The 15832-nt window shown below is 46.1% G+C and overlaps 1 protein-coding gene across 1 annotated transcript in view; it reads right to left on the bottom strand.

The window, feature by feature from the left end:
* The window catches only part of QSOX2 (quiescin sulfhydryl oxidase 2), a 122601-nt gene that overhangs the window by 79515 nt on the left and 27254 nt on the right, over nucleotides 1-15832 (bottom strand). The window contains exon 3 of the mRNA XM_033961110.1: nucleotides 11226-11326. Within this exon, the coding sequence (XP_033817001.1) occupies nucleotides 11226-11326 (101 nt within the window). The remainder of the gene's footprint in view (nucleotides 1-11225; nucleotides 11327-15832) is intronic.

The following is a 15832-nucleotide window of genomic DNA, read 5'->3' as shown; positions in this document are numbered from 1 at the left end:
GCAAAGAGGTCCACCTGAGGAGTGCCCCAGCGAGCAAAGATGGAGCGGAGTGTGGGAGGGTCCACTCGTGAGGTTGAAGGATGCGGCTGAGATTGTCAGCCAGGGAGTTCTGTTCGCCCTGGATGTAGACAGCCTTGAGGAAGAGACTGCGGGCCCAGGTCCAGATGCGGATGGCCTCCTGACAAAGGAGGGGAGATCCGGTGCCGCCTTGTTTTTTATGTAGTACATGGCGACTTGGTTGTCTGTGCACAGGAGAAGAACCTGTGGGTAGAGGAGGTGCTTGAAGGCCCTGAGAGCATAGAACATGGCCCTGAGTTCCAGGAAATTGATGTGATGTTGATGCTCCTGAGGGGTCCAGAGGCCCTGGGTGTGAAGATCTCCCAGGTGAGCTCCCCACGCATAGGGGGAGGCATCTGTGGTTATGATCATGGAGTGAGGGGGTAGATGAAAAAGTAGAGAGGGAAGGGGGATGGTTGGCCATTAGGAAAATAAATTGTGCATCACAGATTGGCCGAAGTGCCCATCCCGTCTGGAGAAGGTATCCAGACAGTAGTGAGTAGTGAACGTGTGAACTGAGGACCAAGTGGCAGCCTTGCAGATTTCCTCGATGGGCGTGGAACGGAGGAAAGCCACAGAAGCAGCCATAGCTCTGACCCTGTGGGCCGTGAAAGCACCTTCCAGTGAGAGACCGGCCCGAGCATAACAGAACGCAATGCAGGCAGCAAGCCAGTTGGAAAGCGTCCGTTTAGAGACAGGACGACCCAGACGGTTAGGGTCGAAGGAGCTGAGGAAAGAGCTGAGGAGACGAGCGGTGAGCCCTAGTACGGTCAAGGTAGTAAGCAAAGGCACGCTTACAGTCCAGCGTGTGCAATGCCTGTTCCCCAGGATGAGAATGGGGCTTAGGGAAAAAGACAGGCAACACAATGGACTGGTTGAGGTGAAATTCCGAGACCACCTTGGGAAGGAATTTAGGATGGGTACGCAGAACCACCTTGTCATGGTGAAAAACAGTGAAAGGTGGGTCGGCAACAAGTGCATGCAGTTCACTAACCCTCCTGGCAGAGGTGATGGCAATGAGGAAAAGCACCTTCCATGTAAGAAATTTGAGCGGAGTTGTGGCAAGAGGCTCAAATGGGGGTTTCATGAGGGCTGATAAAACCACATTCAGGTCCCAGACGATTGGAGGAGGCTTCAGAGGTGGTTTGACATTGAAAAGGCCTCTCATGAACCGGGAAACCAGAGGATGAGCCGTGAGAGGTTTTCCGAGGATAGGCTCATGAAACGCAGTGATGGCACTGAGGTGGACTCTGATTGAGGTAGACTTGAGGCCAGCGTCGGACAGAGAGAGCAAATAGTCCAGTACAGGTTCCACCGCCAATGAGGTGGGATCGTGATGATGTAGTAGACACCAAGAGGAGAACCGGGTCCACTTCTGATGGTAACATTGGAGGGTGGCCGGTTTCCTGAAGGCATCCAAAATACGACGGACAGGCTGAGACAGATTCTCTGGAGAGGTCAGCCCGAGAGAAACCAAGCTGTTAGGTGGAGCGAGGACAGATTGGGATGTAGTAGGGACTGATGCTGCTGCGTAAGTAGAGTAGGAAACACAGGCAGAGGGATGGGCTCTCTGGAGCTTAGCTGGAGCAGGAGGGAGAACCAGTGTTGGCGAGGCCACCGAGGGGCGATGAGAATCATGGAGGCTCTGTCCCTGCAGAGTTTGAATAACGTCCGCAACATCAGAGGCAGTGGAGAAAAGGCATAGAGGAACCGATCCGTCCAGTCGAGCAGGAATGCATCCGGGGCCAGACGATGAGGAGAGAAGAGTCTGGAACAGAACTGGGGCAGCTGATGGTTGTGAGGAGCTGCAAAGAGGTCCACCTGAGGAGTGCCCCAGCGAGCAAAGATGGAGCGGAGTGTGGGAGGGTCCACTCGTGAGGTTGAAGGATGCGGCTGAGATTGTCGGCCAGGGAGTTCTGTTCGCCCTGGATGTAGACAGCCTTGAGGAAGAGACTGCGGGCCCAGGTCCAGATGCGGATGGCCTCCTGACAAAGGAGGGGAGATCCGGTGCCGCCTTGTTTTTTATGTAGTACATGGCGACTTGGTTGTCTGTGCACAGGAGAAGAACCTGTGGGTAGAGGAGGTGCTTGAAGGCCCTGAGAGCATAGAACATGGCCCTGAGTTCCAGGAAATTGATGCGATGTTGATGCTCCTGAGGGGTCCAGAGTCCCTGGGTGTGAAGATCTCCCAGGTGAGCTCCCCACGCATAGGGGGAGGCATCTGTGGTTATGATCATGGAGTGAGGGGGTAGATGAAAAAGTAGACCCCTGGAAAGATTGGAGGAGTTCAACCACCATTGAAGAGATTGCTGAAGAGACGATGTCACAGAGATGGGATGAGAAAGAGGATCCTTAGTCTGCGACCATTGGGTGGCAAGAGCCCATTGAGGTGTCCTGAGGTGGAGTCGTGCCAGAGGAAGCACATGGACCATCGAGGCCATGTGGCCCAGGAGGACCATCATCTGCCGAGCTGGGATGGAGTGATGAAGGAGCACCTGACGACAGAGGTGGAGCAGGGTCTGTTGTCGGTCGGAGGGGAGAAACGCCCTCATCAGAGTGGTGTCGAGAACTGCTCCAATGAACTGAAGTCGCTGTGTGGGAAGTAGGTGCGACTTGGGGTAGTTGATCTCGAACCCCAGGAGATGGAGGAAAGAGATGGTGTGTTGAGTGGCTTGTAGCACAAGTGGAGACGTAGGTGCTTTCACCAACCAATCGTCCAAGTAGGGGAACACCTGGAGGTTGTGAGACCTGAGGAAGGCCGCCACCACAATAAGGCACTTGGTGAATACCCTGGGCGATGATGCGAGGCCAAAGGGTAGCACTTTGTACTAATAGTGACGGTGCTGTACCTGAAATCGGAGGTAGCGCCGTGAAGTCAGATTGATTGAGATGTGAGTGTAGGCCTCTTTGAGGTCTAGGGAACATAGCCAGTCGTGTTGAGAGAAGAGGGTAAAGCGTGGCAAGGGAGAGCATTCTGAACTTCTCCTTGACCAGACACTTGTTGAGGTCCCTGAGATCGAGGATGGGACGGAGGTCTCCTGTCTTCTTGGGAACCAGGAAGTAGCAGGAGTAGAATCCCTGGCCCCTTTGGTCTGATGGTACCTCTTCGATGGCGTTGAGAAGAAGGAGGGAGTGGACCTCCTGCAGGAGGAGGGGGGATTGGGAGGAGTGGGAAGCAGACTCTATGGGAGGATTGTCTGGTGGAAGAGTCTGGAAGTTGAGAGAGTAGCCGTGGCGAATGATGTTGAGGACCCATTGGTCTGATGTGATGACCTCCCAACGGCTGAGGAAGAGTTGGAGGCGTCCTCCGATAGGCTGAGGAAGAGGCAATGATGGTGGGAGACTGGCTATGCCCTAGAGAAAGGAGTCAAAAGGGTTGAGATGGTTTTGATGGAGGGAGAGGCTTGGCAGGCTGATGAGACTGGGAACGAGCCTGAGGTTGATGCTGGTGATGAGGACGGCGAGGCTGCTGCTGAGGCAGGTTGAGAGGTCTAGCCGAGAACCTGCGTTGGTAGGAGGACTGCTGTCTGTAGGGGCGAGCAGGCGGAGTCTTCTTTTTAGGTTTGACCAGAGTGTCCCACCTAGTCTCGTGCGCTGAGAGTTTCTGGGTGGTTGAGTCCAGGGACTCCCCGAAGAGTTCGTCACCAAGACAAGGTGCGTTAGCCAGGCGGTCTTGGTGGTTAATGTCGAGGTCAGAAACTCTCAGCCAGGCCAGACGCCGCATGGCAACAGCCATAGCAGATGCTCTAGAGGTCAGCTCAAATGAGTCATAAATGGAGCGTACCATGAATTTCCGAAGTTGGAGCAGACTGGAAATTTGCTGTTGGAAAAGAGGGACCTTACGTTCAGGAATGTATTTTTGTAAGGAGGAGAGTTGTTGCACCAGATGCTTCATATAGAAGGAGAAGTGAAAGGTGTAATTATTTGCCCTGTTGGCCAGCATTGCATTCTGGAAAAGGCGCTTGCCAAATTTATCCATAGTTTTCCCCTCTCTGCCAGGAGGGGTGGAGGCATAGACACTGGAGCCCTGAGATTTCTTTAAGGTGGACTCCACCAGGAGAGATTCATGGGGCAATTGAGGCTTGTCAAACCCCGGGATCGGAATGACCCAGTACAAGCTATCCAGTTTGCGAGGGGCCCCGGGAACAGTGAGGGGGTTCTCCCAATTTTTGTAAAAAGTTTCCCGTAGGATGTCATGGACGGGTAACTTAAGGAATTCCTTGGGAGGTTGCTCAAAGTCTAGGGCATCGAGAAAAGCCTGGGACTTTTTAGAGTCGGACTCTAATGGAATGGAAAGAGCAGCCGACATCTCCCTGAGGAACTTGGTAAAAGAGGACTGTTCAGGTTTTGAACCGGTATCAAACGTCGAGGGTTCCTCGTCCGTCGAGGAAGCGTCTTCCTCGGTACCGTGCAGGGATTCTTCCCATAAGTCAGGGTCCCTGATGTCGGGGTGCGCACGGCGGGCCATCGGTGTGGAGGGCTCAGCATGGCGGGTCTTGGAGAGAGACTTGCCGGAGCGTACCGTGGCGGTACCGGGAGAGGAAGACCGGTGCCGTTCCTGGTACCGGGAAGGGTCAGTATCAGAACGGGCCTGCACCGCAGGTTGGGAACGGTGTGGTTCAGCCTAGAGCACCGGCATGGAAGTGTTAAGCGGTACCGAGGGGGTCGACACCGATGGGATCGTGCGAGGCTCGGACCGGTCCTGCACTGGAAGATGTGGGGCCAGCAGCGCCGGCAACAGTTTTTGGAGTTGTTGCTGCAGCTGCTCCTGTAATTGGGTCTGGAGTATGGCCGCGATGCGGTCGTCCAGGGGAGGCACCGGTACCGCTTTTTTCTTCTTCGGTACCATAGGTGCCGCTCTACGCTCCGGCGATGAGGAGGCCGATGACGAGGCGCTCACCGATATCGGAGCGGAGCATTTGCGGGGTCGGTGCGGTGTCGGAAAGACCGGCGTCGCAACCGTGGCAGGAGGGCGCTCAAGGGAAGTGGAAGGCTTCTTAGTCGGCTTACCTGGGGCCAGCGACCCCGAAGAAGGATCTGGCGTCGTCGAAGTACTCTGTGCCGACTTTTGAGGTGCCGTCGACTTCACGGCAGGTTCCTAGGCAGATCCGGTGCCGAAAAGAATATTTTGCTGGATCTGCCTATTTTTCAATGTGCGTTTTTTAAGAGTAGCACAGCGGGTGCAGGTGTCAGTCCGATGCTCTGGACCCAAGCACTGCAGGCACCAATTGTGCGGGTCGGTGAGAGAGATCGGGCATGCACACCGCTGGCACTTCTTAAAGTCCGGTTGCGGGGGCATGAAGGGAAACACGGCCCCCGCAAAATCGAAGCCGGAGGCCTGTATGGTGGCAACAGGCCCCGCCGGGGCCGGGCTGAAAAAATAAGAAAACTCGACGAGTTTGGGTTTTTTTTTTAAAATAAAAGCAAAGGAATCCGAAGGGAAAAAATCAAAGAAAAAGAAAAAGTACGCGAGCGGGAAGGCAGAAACTAGTTTTTCAACGGCTGTTGAAAACACATGCGTCTTCTTCGCTCCGCGGAAACGAAGAAACTGGGGACCACGCACTCCTCCGTCGGGCGGGAAAGCACTCGCGATGCGCGGTGCGGCCAACTAGAACTTTCTAGTTAAAAATGTCCGTACCGGGGCTCCGTCGGTGACGTCACCCATACGTTAAGAATATGCTGCCTGCTTGTCCTGGGATAATGTACTATTTGCCTAAAAGGTGAGCAGTTTTATACTCTATATATTTTTTAGGCTTTGCTAGTAAGATTATATAGTGTGGTGCAGTGGTTAAAGCTACAGCCTCAGCACCCTGAAGTTGTGGGCTCAAACCCACACTACTCCTTGTGCCCCTGGGCAAGTCACTTAATCCCCCCATTGCCCAGGTACATTAGATAGAGAGTGAGCCCACCGGAACAGACAGGGAAAAATGCTCGAGTACCTGGTCTGAGCTCCCCTGGGAGAACAGCATAGAAAATTGAATGAATAAATAAATAGTTTATTCCTCTTTATAACTTCAGTTTCATAAAGGCTATTTCCTGGGGTAGTATACTCTTTACCTTTACCAGCAGACTAAATTTATTTTTTAATAATGAAAAAACAAACAACAAAAAAAAAAAACCCCAGCACACCACACACATTAGTGTGGGATGGCATCACACTGCCACTTAGAGAATGACTTGGTGACCTGTTCTCACGGTAAACTGCAGTATAACCGCAGGAACGGATAAACTTTTGTACTGTTTACCGCAAGTGTAGGAACAAAGCTTTTTACCGCTCCACAGGAGCAATAAAAAGCTTTGATCCCGCAGGGAACCCCACCCACAATCATAGCCCCCCTCAAAGCTCCAACTATCCTCCCCCCCCTCATGGGTCCATCCCTCCCTCAATTGTGGGTTCAGCAGCTCCAGTCCCAACCCCACCCTCATCTCACAGGTCCAGCGGCTCTAGCCAGCTTCCTTCCCTCCCTGTTGCTGTCACACATCTTGATGAGTGAGCCACAATCTACACACACCTGCTTGATAGCCCCATTGAATGCTAAGCTCAACTAAAACATTTGTAATCTGGCCCTGTGTATTTGTCTCAGACAGCATTGTTGATATTGGCAATTACTTAATCCAATGTTCTTAACTTCCAATTAATGGCGACAGCAATAGGTTTAGTTACTCTAACGATTACATCACAATCATTTGCTTTTTATTTGCTGACAATACATTTGCCTTGGAGCAACCAAAGATGAAAGAATATTGACAAAACTTGTATGCCAGACAAAATCTATTAGAACTCAAAAGTAAAATAAAGTACCATATTTTGGTTTTTTTCAAGCCATTCTTTACATAGTGCATCAAAGAATGGTTTTCATTGATACCAATTCCCATCAGTGTCTTAGTTCAACTTAATTGCGTAACTCAACATTACTGGGGTAAACTTTGTAACATGGCAACTGTTTTATAAAGGCAAATTAGGCACCTAAGTGACAAGCTGCTATCACTTTCTATGTTTCTATTTGCTGTATAGACCATGTGGTTTTTATTAAATCACCCATCTACACTAGCTCTTAAATTTCATAATCCATTCTTTTTCTTCAGAGATCCTCTGTGCTTGTCCCGTGTTTTTTGGAATTCAGATACTTTCCTCATCTTTACCATCTCCATCACCATTTCTATAAAGAAGTATTTTCTCAAGTGTACTCCTGAGTCTATCCTCTCATATCCTATGACCTCCCTCCTACCAGTGCTTCCTTTCAGTTGGGAGAAGCTTCCTCCATGTCTGTCTCAATAATAGACTATGGACTTTTCCTCCAGGAAATTGTCCAAATCTTTCTTAAAACCAGCTACGCTATCCGTTCTAACCATCACCTCTGGCAATGCATTCCAGAGCTTAGTATGTGAAAGCCTAATAGAGCATCACACAGGTATCTTAAGTAGACTACTGAGTGGGCTAGTCAACCATAGAGAGGAGGACCCAAGCTCATATGCCACTCTAACTACTACATTTATGGCAGAAAATGTAAGCCTACCAAAATCCTACTACTGTATATTGCCATATAGGTGCCACCTGCAGCCATAAGGCTATTAGGGAGGTAGACAGGTAGGTATAGTAGGTTTGGGGAAAGTTTTGGAGGGCTTGGCATAAATTATAAGGGGCATATGGTGAGATGTACATCTGACACCCTTTATGTGAAGTTCACAGCAGTGCCCTCTAAGGTGCCCCACTGCTCTATTGGTATGTCTAGATGGCCAGTGCTGGCTCCTCCCACATCCAAATGGTCTGGATTTGGACATTTTGAACTTGAATGATTTTGTGGCAGCCAAGAAGTCTAAGCAGGTAATTTTCAAAAAAAAAGAATATTTGGATGTCTTGCGTTGTTGCTGGTTTTGAAAATGACCGTTTGTCCACCAATTACTTTGGATATTATGAAATTAGAAGACTGGGTGTCCAAATAGGAGATGAAATTTAATGTGAACAAATGCAAAGTGATGCATATTGGGAAGAATAACACAAATCATAGTTACCAGATGCTAAGGTCCACCTTGGGGGGTCAGCACCCAAGAAAAAGATCTGGATGTCAAACTCAATCACATTAAGGGGCTGAAATCTAAAACACAGGCTAAGTCGCGTGCCATACACCGCCCAATCTCTATCCCAGAGCCCATAATAGTACTAATCATATCATCATTTTTTCCATTCATTTTTCATATATATACATACACAATATAATCTTATTAATAACACATAATGGTTAATCACAAAATTAAACTAAACAAAGCACACTGTATGCTTCTCAACATTCATTCTTACCAGAATACATATAACCCCTATACAAATACAGGACCACAAACTAAAAGTACTAATACAGTATATGCAAACAAAACCCTAAAATTCAAGACTCTGCATGCAGTACAACCCCCAGAGTAAAAGAAACAGATGCATTTCTTTCTAAACAGTACAAAATATAGACAGCAGATGTAAATTCTCAAAACTAATACAATTCAATTACTAAATTGAAAATAAAATCATTTCCCCTACCTTTGTTGTCTGTTGATTTTGTTTTTCAAGCCATTTTTTCCCAGTCTCTGGCTGCACTTCCTTCTGGCTGTGCTCTTAACTGTGTATCCAGGGCCACCTTATCCATTTGCTGTTTTTCTCTCCTTCACTTTCTGCCATACATCCATCTTTAATAATAAGTAGGAGACTGACTATATTGATACTATATACCAGTGGGAAGAGAGCAAATGACTCCTAAAAACGCTCAGAGAAGTGAAACTCTGAAGGGGAGGTGGATACCTTCCCTTGGGACAAGAGTTTACCGTCCAGTCATTGCATTTTACTTTACAGAACTTCACTTTCTAGCCACTGGTAAAATTGTGAACAGTTTAAATGTTTTGTAAATTGACAAAAAATGTTCAAAAATTTTTACAAAAAGACTCTTGCTCATTGGAAACTGTACACTTATCTGTGCAAGCTTTTTAAAGATTGTGGTTGTACAGGCTCTTAGGGGTCTCAACGCGGCCCCGTTTCGAATATTCTGCTTCAGGAGACCCGATGCTACACACTGTGACACCTCTGTTGTAACCACATTATTCCAAGAGATGATCTAAAATTACAAAAAATTTTATCATAAATACCACACACACTACTAAAATTTCAAATGTAATGCGGTGTGGGGAAATTTTACTGCCTCTAGGCAAAAATAGGAGAAGAAAGAAAGCACAATACACATACCGTTTTTTAACTTCAAACGGTATGTGTATTGTGCTTTCTTTCTTCTCCTATTTTTGCCTAGAGGCAGTAAAATTTCCCCACACCGCATTACATTTGAAATTTTAGTAGTGTGTGTGGTATTTATGATAAAATGTTTTGTAATTTTAGATCATCTCTTGGAATAATGTGGTTACAACAGAGGTGTCACAGTGTGTAGCATCGGGTCTCCTGAAGCAGAATATTCGAAACGGGGCCGCGTTGAGACCCCTAAGAGCCTGTACAACCACAATCTTTAAAAAGCTTGCACAGATAAGTGTACAGTTTCCAATGAGCAAGAGTCTTTTTGTAAAAATTTTTGAACATTTTTTGTCAATTTACAAAACATTTAAACTGTTCACAATTTTACCAGTGGCTAGAAAGTGAAGTTCTGTAAAGTAAAATGCAATGACTGGACGGTAAACTCTTGTCCCAAGGGAAGGTATCCACCTCCCCTTCAGAGTTTCACTTCTCTGAGCGTTTTTAGGAGTCATTTGCTCTCTTCCCACTGGTATATAGTATCAATATAGTCAGTCTCCTACTTATTATTTCATCTAATTTACTGACTAGTATTCACATGAGTCCCTGTATGTTTTTCTAACGAAGATACATCCATCTTTAGCATTAACTTTTAACATTCAACTTTCTTCCATTTTTCTGCTTTCTTCTCAAAATCTATCTATCGTACTTTCCATGTCTTCCTTTCCAATCTATCCATGTGCACCATCTCCTCCTTCTCCCATGGTCAGACAACTCTGTCTTCCCCCTTCCTCCTCATATGGTCTGGCTTCTTTCTCATCTCCTTACCAAAGCCTGGAATCTCTCTCCTCTTTTATGGTCTGGTATCTCTCTCTCCTCCCCCCCTCTTCCCAAGGTCTAACATCTCTCTCCTTCTCTCCTCTCCTTTCTGCTGTCTGGCATCTCTCCTCCCTGCAGTCTGGCATCTCTCTCTCCCCTCCTTCCCTTCTGTGGTCTGGCATCTCTCTCTCTCCTTCCCATTCCAGTGGTCCCAACATCTCTCTCTTCCTCATGCATCTCTACTTCACTCCTCTCCCACCACCATGTCCAATAATTCTCTCTCCCTCCCTCTCTCTGCCCAACAATTCTCCTCTTTCTTCATCTCCTCAGGTGCACCATCTCTCTTTCCCTTTCTGACACCCAATTCTCCCTTTCTATTCCCTCCCTCACCTCAGCATCTCTTTCCCTCACTCTCTCCATTCTTCCATTCTATGGTCATGCTCCCCTCTCTCCTTCCCTTCATTCTATGTCCCAAGTTCATGCCCCATCCCATCCTCTATCCATCCCCCCATTCTATGGCTCATGCCCCCTCCTCTCTCCTTCCCTTCATTCTATGTCCCAAGTTCATGTCCCCTCCCTCCTATCATTTATCTGAAGTTTGTGCTACCTCTTTTTCAAGTATCAATACACCCCCTACCTCCCTCCATTCTGTGCCTCAACTAATTGACTCCCTCCGGTGGGTATTTACCTTCTGGCTAGCTCCCTCCTCCTCACTGCCACATTCGTTTCTGTGTACAAAGCCACGGGCGGCGCTTGAACTAGAAGCCTTCTTTCTCTCCGACGTCGCAACATCAGAGGGAAGGCTTCTGGATGAGACGCGGGATGCGCAGGAGCCACTGCCCGCAGCTTTGTGCACAGAAACCCAAATGAGGCAGTGAGGAGGAGGGAACCGGCCAGAAGGTAAAACACCCAGGGACTGCAATGAGGAAAACATCGCATCACCCTCAAGCCAGCTAAGTGTCACTGTGGGCCACATAAAACGGCCAGGCAGGCTGGATTTGTCACATGTGATTTAGATGTTTCCAACCCTGCTTTGAAAGAAAAAAAAAAAAAAAATTCCTCTACTTCAGGCCCTTGAAATAGAATTTGAAGCAAAATGTTTTGGTTTTTTCCCTTCAACATGCAATATTTACCTTGAAAGTGGGATAGAGGTTAACATCAAAGTCCTTACAGGTCTCATAATTCCCTTCTTCAGCACAATCCAGCACTCCAATCCTAATGACAGCTTCCCAGTCTGCAAAATGAAAAACAGCACATAATAGTCATAGTACAGAAGAGCAAAGAAATGAAAGATGCTACTGAACAACAGAAAAGTCTTCAACAAGGGTGTGAAAGAAAAACACTAAAAATCTATTGAGAAGCAGTACATTCATCATGTCAATGTTTCTCATTCAAGAAATACGGTACATCTCTGGTTACAGATCAATCTAAAGGTTTGCCTCTCTGAAGGTAAATGAACTGGTAAAAAGGGAAGATTAGGTTATTTCCTTAACAATCTTCTTTCTAGTACAAACGCATGCATCTAGAACCAGAGGATTATTCACCTCTACTCATGAGATGTGCGTAAGAAATCAATCACATTATTTTTTGCTCTGCCTCCTGTATCACTGGGCTGGGCTGGGCTGCAGCTCCTCAGTTGGTACTAAAGCACTATAAGAGTAAAAACTAACAGGAAGGGTATGGGAAACTCCTCAACAATGCTAAATCTGTTCTGCTCTGCGGAGAATACAAGTAAAGGAACCAGTAACAATAGAACATGGACAAGGTGGACCCGAACAAGCCACCTACCTGAGTGCAGCGGGAACTAACATCTTTATAATTCTTATAGTCTCTCATTTGTGGTTTTGCAATAGCAAATACTCTTCTCACTCTCCAAACCTATGGGACAGGAACGAGGCAAGCATCCCAATACTATGGAAACCTTCCGGGTATTCAACAATCTTTTGATTGACAGTGGAAGGTGAAGCACTAGCAATTATACACGTCTGAGTCAATAAAAGCAGGCTAGAAGGAAATCTGACAAGGCAGACCTTTCAGACTCTTATGCCTGTCTACTAGAAAGAAGATTATCTAGTGCAAAAGGCATACAAGTCTTGAACCAGTGGGATGTAATAAAGCAGTCCCCTGAGTCTAGGGTGGGACAGATAAGTCTGCTGTTAGCACAGAGGACCCAAAACCGGCATCCAGTTGTGCTGCTACGTCTACTCTGTAGAATTTTATGAAAGTATGGAGGGTGGACATGTAGCCGCAGTACAAATCTCCTCACATGGAACTGCCTAGGACTCCTCCCATGAAGAAGCCATACTCCTCGTGGAGTGTGTGCAAGGAAAATCGGTGGTTGCTTACTACATCTGTTATATACTGAAGAAATAGCCTTGTGAATCCATCGTGAAATGGAAATCTTAGAAGCTGGCTTCCCCAGGTGACTAGGACTCATTAGAACAAAAAGGTGATCTGAAAGACGAAAATCATTTGTCACCTCAAGATAACAGAGAAGTACTCTGCTAACATCCAGCAACTCCAAACCTTGTCCTTTTTCTTTAAACCTATGGTATGGTACACGGGTAGTCAGACTTCTTGATCAGTGTGTGTAAGTAACTCCTTTTCTACCCAGCTGCTAGGAAGAGAGTAGGACCCTGAGCCGGGACAGACACTAAACTGGCAAGCCATTGCAAGCATTCTTCACACTGTCTGTCACTCCTCCAATTAAGATAACATAAAAAAAAGAGAAAAAAAACCCTCCCTCACAAATATGTAATGTCACCCAAACAAAGAGAGAAAGTCAATATATCAATAGTGTAATCACAAGGAATAAAAAGATCCTTGGTTTTGAGAACCTAATTCATTATTTATTTTTTAAAATTTAAATATTTTTTTAATAAGCTAACAATTTAATTCATTATGTGCAAAAATATCAAGTGAAAACATTAAAATTTTAAAACATACACCACATATTCATAGTGTTCCAAAAGGCACTTAACTTTATGTAGGAATAGGGCAAAAAACCGCCAAAGAAGTGCTTATGAGGATCAGCTGTGTAGTCCTTCAATCAGTCTGTTGATCCGATCCTTATGGGCCAATTCAGTACTTTGATTGATTGATCCAATCTCTTTTAATCCAATCTTTAAAGTCTAATCCTTAGTTCAATCTTCTGTAGCGTCTTTCTGGTCCAATCTCTTTTTTTTTATCTTTATTCATTTTAAAGCCAAAAATAAGTGCAACATATTTTACAAACATTTTACACTTTAACAGCACTTAAAATCAGTCAAAATTATATTCTATGACAAATACATATATATCCCCCCCTACATATCTAAAAATTGTACTCTAAATAAAAAATAGCTTCCCACCCACCCTGTATGTGTATTATCAAAAGGGGAAATCAACAATTGGTCTTTAAGGTCTAATCCTTAGTTCAATCTTCTGTAGTGTCTTTCTGGTCCAATTTTTAAAGTCAAATCCTTAATCAAATCTTTAAAGTACAGTCCGACAGGGCTCATCCGTTTCACAATAACTGCTTCATCAGGGACATGTTAGAAAATCATGATAAATGTAGAAATATCATTTATTCCTTGGAAACATGGCGTTACCGTGTAGGTCAGGCTCCTACATGCTGGATTGTTTCAAAAAAGCCTTTTGGAAACAATCCAGCATGTAGGAGCCTGACCTACATGGTAACACCATGTTTTCCAAGGAATAAATGATAGTTCTATATCATGATTTTTATAACATGTCCCTGATGAAGCAGTTATTATGAAACGGATGAGCCCTGTCGGACTGTACTTTAAAGATTTGATTAAGGACTTTAAAAATTGGACCAGAAAGACACTACAGAAGATTGAACTAAGGATTAGACTTTAAAGAATGGATTAAGAGATTGGATCAATCAATCAAAGTATTGAATTGGCCCATAAGGATCGGATCAGACTGATTGAAGGACTACACAGCTGATCCTCATAAGCACTTCTTTGGCGTTTTTTTGGCCTATCCCAACATAAAGTTAAGTGCCTGCAGTGCTAGGCAATTTTCAGCTCCAATCTGTTGATGGACCATTTCCTCTGAGAGAGCAACCAGCAGCCCCAAAAGGATGATCTCTGTAATGACCTCCCTCAGCAGTATAGACTGGCATCTGTTGTCAAGAGGATATGCAACAAGGCAAGCCTTTGGCTAATGACTCCAGCCTTAGCCATCAATGCAAACTGATGCATCTTCAGTTTGAGGGAGTAAAGGAATTGATGCCAATCCCCAGACCTCCCAGTCTTTCTCCGACTGGACCTCCAGTTCCCCCTGGGAATCCTGCAGAAGTGGTATTGCATTCTGAGAGGGCAAACCCCGCTGCACATCAACTAGCGGGACCCCAGACGGTGCAGATCAACCCTGATAAGCCAAGTAAGCTTCAAATGTCAAACCAATAAAATCAGTAGTAAAGCCATGGTAAGTATGCCCTAGGGACATCTGAAGGGACTCTGTCTCCTCAGGGGCCCAGAGGCATCCATGCATCTGCACTTTACCGCGTTGCTATCCAAGGGCTCTGGAAGGGATTTTTGACCTAGCAGATGAGCCACCTGCAACTCTTTCCCCTCCCTCCCCCCCATGTATCCTATGGCACGTGGAACCTGGACGTTCTTCAACTAGCAATCCAGCACAAATCTAGCATGAATCAGGGGTAAACAGCATGAGGTCCCTATCAATCCACATCTCTATTAGTTTTAACCAAAATCAAGGTGTTTTGAGGCAGAAAGAGACTTTTGCAAGCAAATGAGGAAATCCAAGATGGCCACCGCAGCAGCATTTTTGCACCAAAAAACAGCTTGGGAGAGCAAATTGAAAGCACAAAAAATTCAGCAAAGGAGTTTTTGGAAGGGGGGGGATTCAAATCCTGGACCCAGAAACCTCCAATAAAAGGCAATCAGAAGATTTCCCGATCTCTCTCATAGACTATAATGGTCTATACTCACAGTTATTCTGGTGCTGTGCCTGCGTCAGCTCAATCAGCAGCTGGAATATCGAGAAGACTCCTGCCTCAGACAAGCATGTAAAAGGGCATCAAATGCTTGTGTCTTCGGGTTGCCAGACTGAATAATGAATAGTCTGAAACCTCAGAACCCCCCAGTTACACACGTGTTAAAGGCAGGAGGAGGAAAATTTAGCCGGCACCAGTTAAAGCCCTCAGAACCAATGTATAGTCATTCAGCCTGTGCTCAAGCTCCAGTAATAATAAAGAGCAAGCCTAACTTCCAGGAAAATGGTCTCCTAACTTTCTCAAAGTGTTAGTGTAGGCTGGCCAGGCAGATGACCTGTAAAAGGGCTGCTCTCACAGCTACAGACTTCTGACAAGAGAGAGTGTCTTCTTCTAAGCAGAGCTGTCCCAGGAGAACCAAGAAGCCACAAGAATACCAGATAAGACCTGAAAATAACAAATTCGGGTAGAAGGTAAAACTGAGGAGCTGCATAACAGCCCAGTGATAGAGTAGGAGGAGCCAAAAAGAATGTGATTGATGCATTCTACACATCTCACAAGTAGAGGAGAATAACCCACTGGTTCAAGACTCATGATTTTTGCTCTAGAACACTGGTATTCAACCCATTTCTCAGGGACTACCTGGCCAGTTGGGTTTTCAAAGTCTCTGTCATCCATATTCATTGTGGATATCATAAAAACCTGACTGGCCAGGTGGTCCTGAGCACTGGGTTGAATACCACTGCTCTAGAATACAGAATTGTATGAAGATTAGCGAAG

This window comes from Geotrypetes seraphini, chromosome 10 (assembly GCF_902459505.1).
Source record: "Geotrypetes seraphini chromosome 10, aGeoSer1.1, whole genome shotgun sequence".
In the NCBI taxonomy this organism is placed as follows: Eukaryota; Metazoa; Chordata; class Amphibia; order Gymnophiona; family Dermophiidae; genus Geotrypetes; species Geotrypetes seraphini.
Note: the sequence above shows the minus strand (reverse complement) of the source record. Positions and strands in the feature narration are given on the sequence as shown.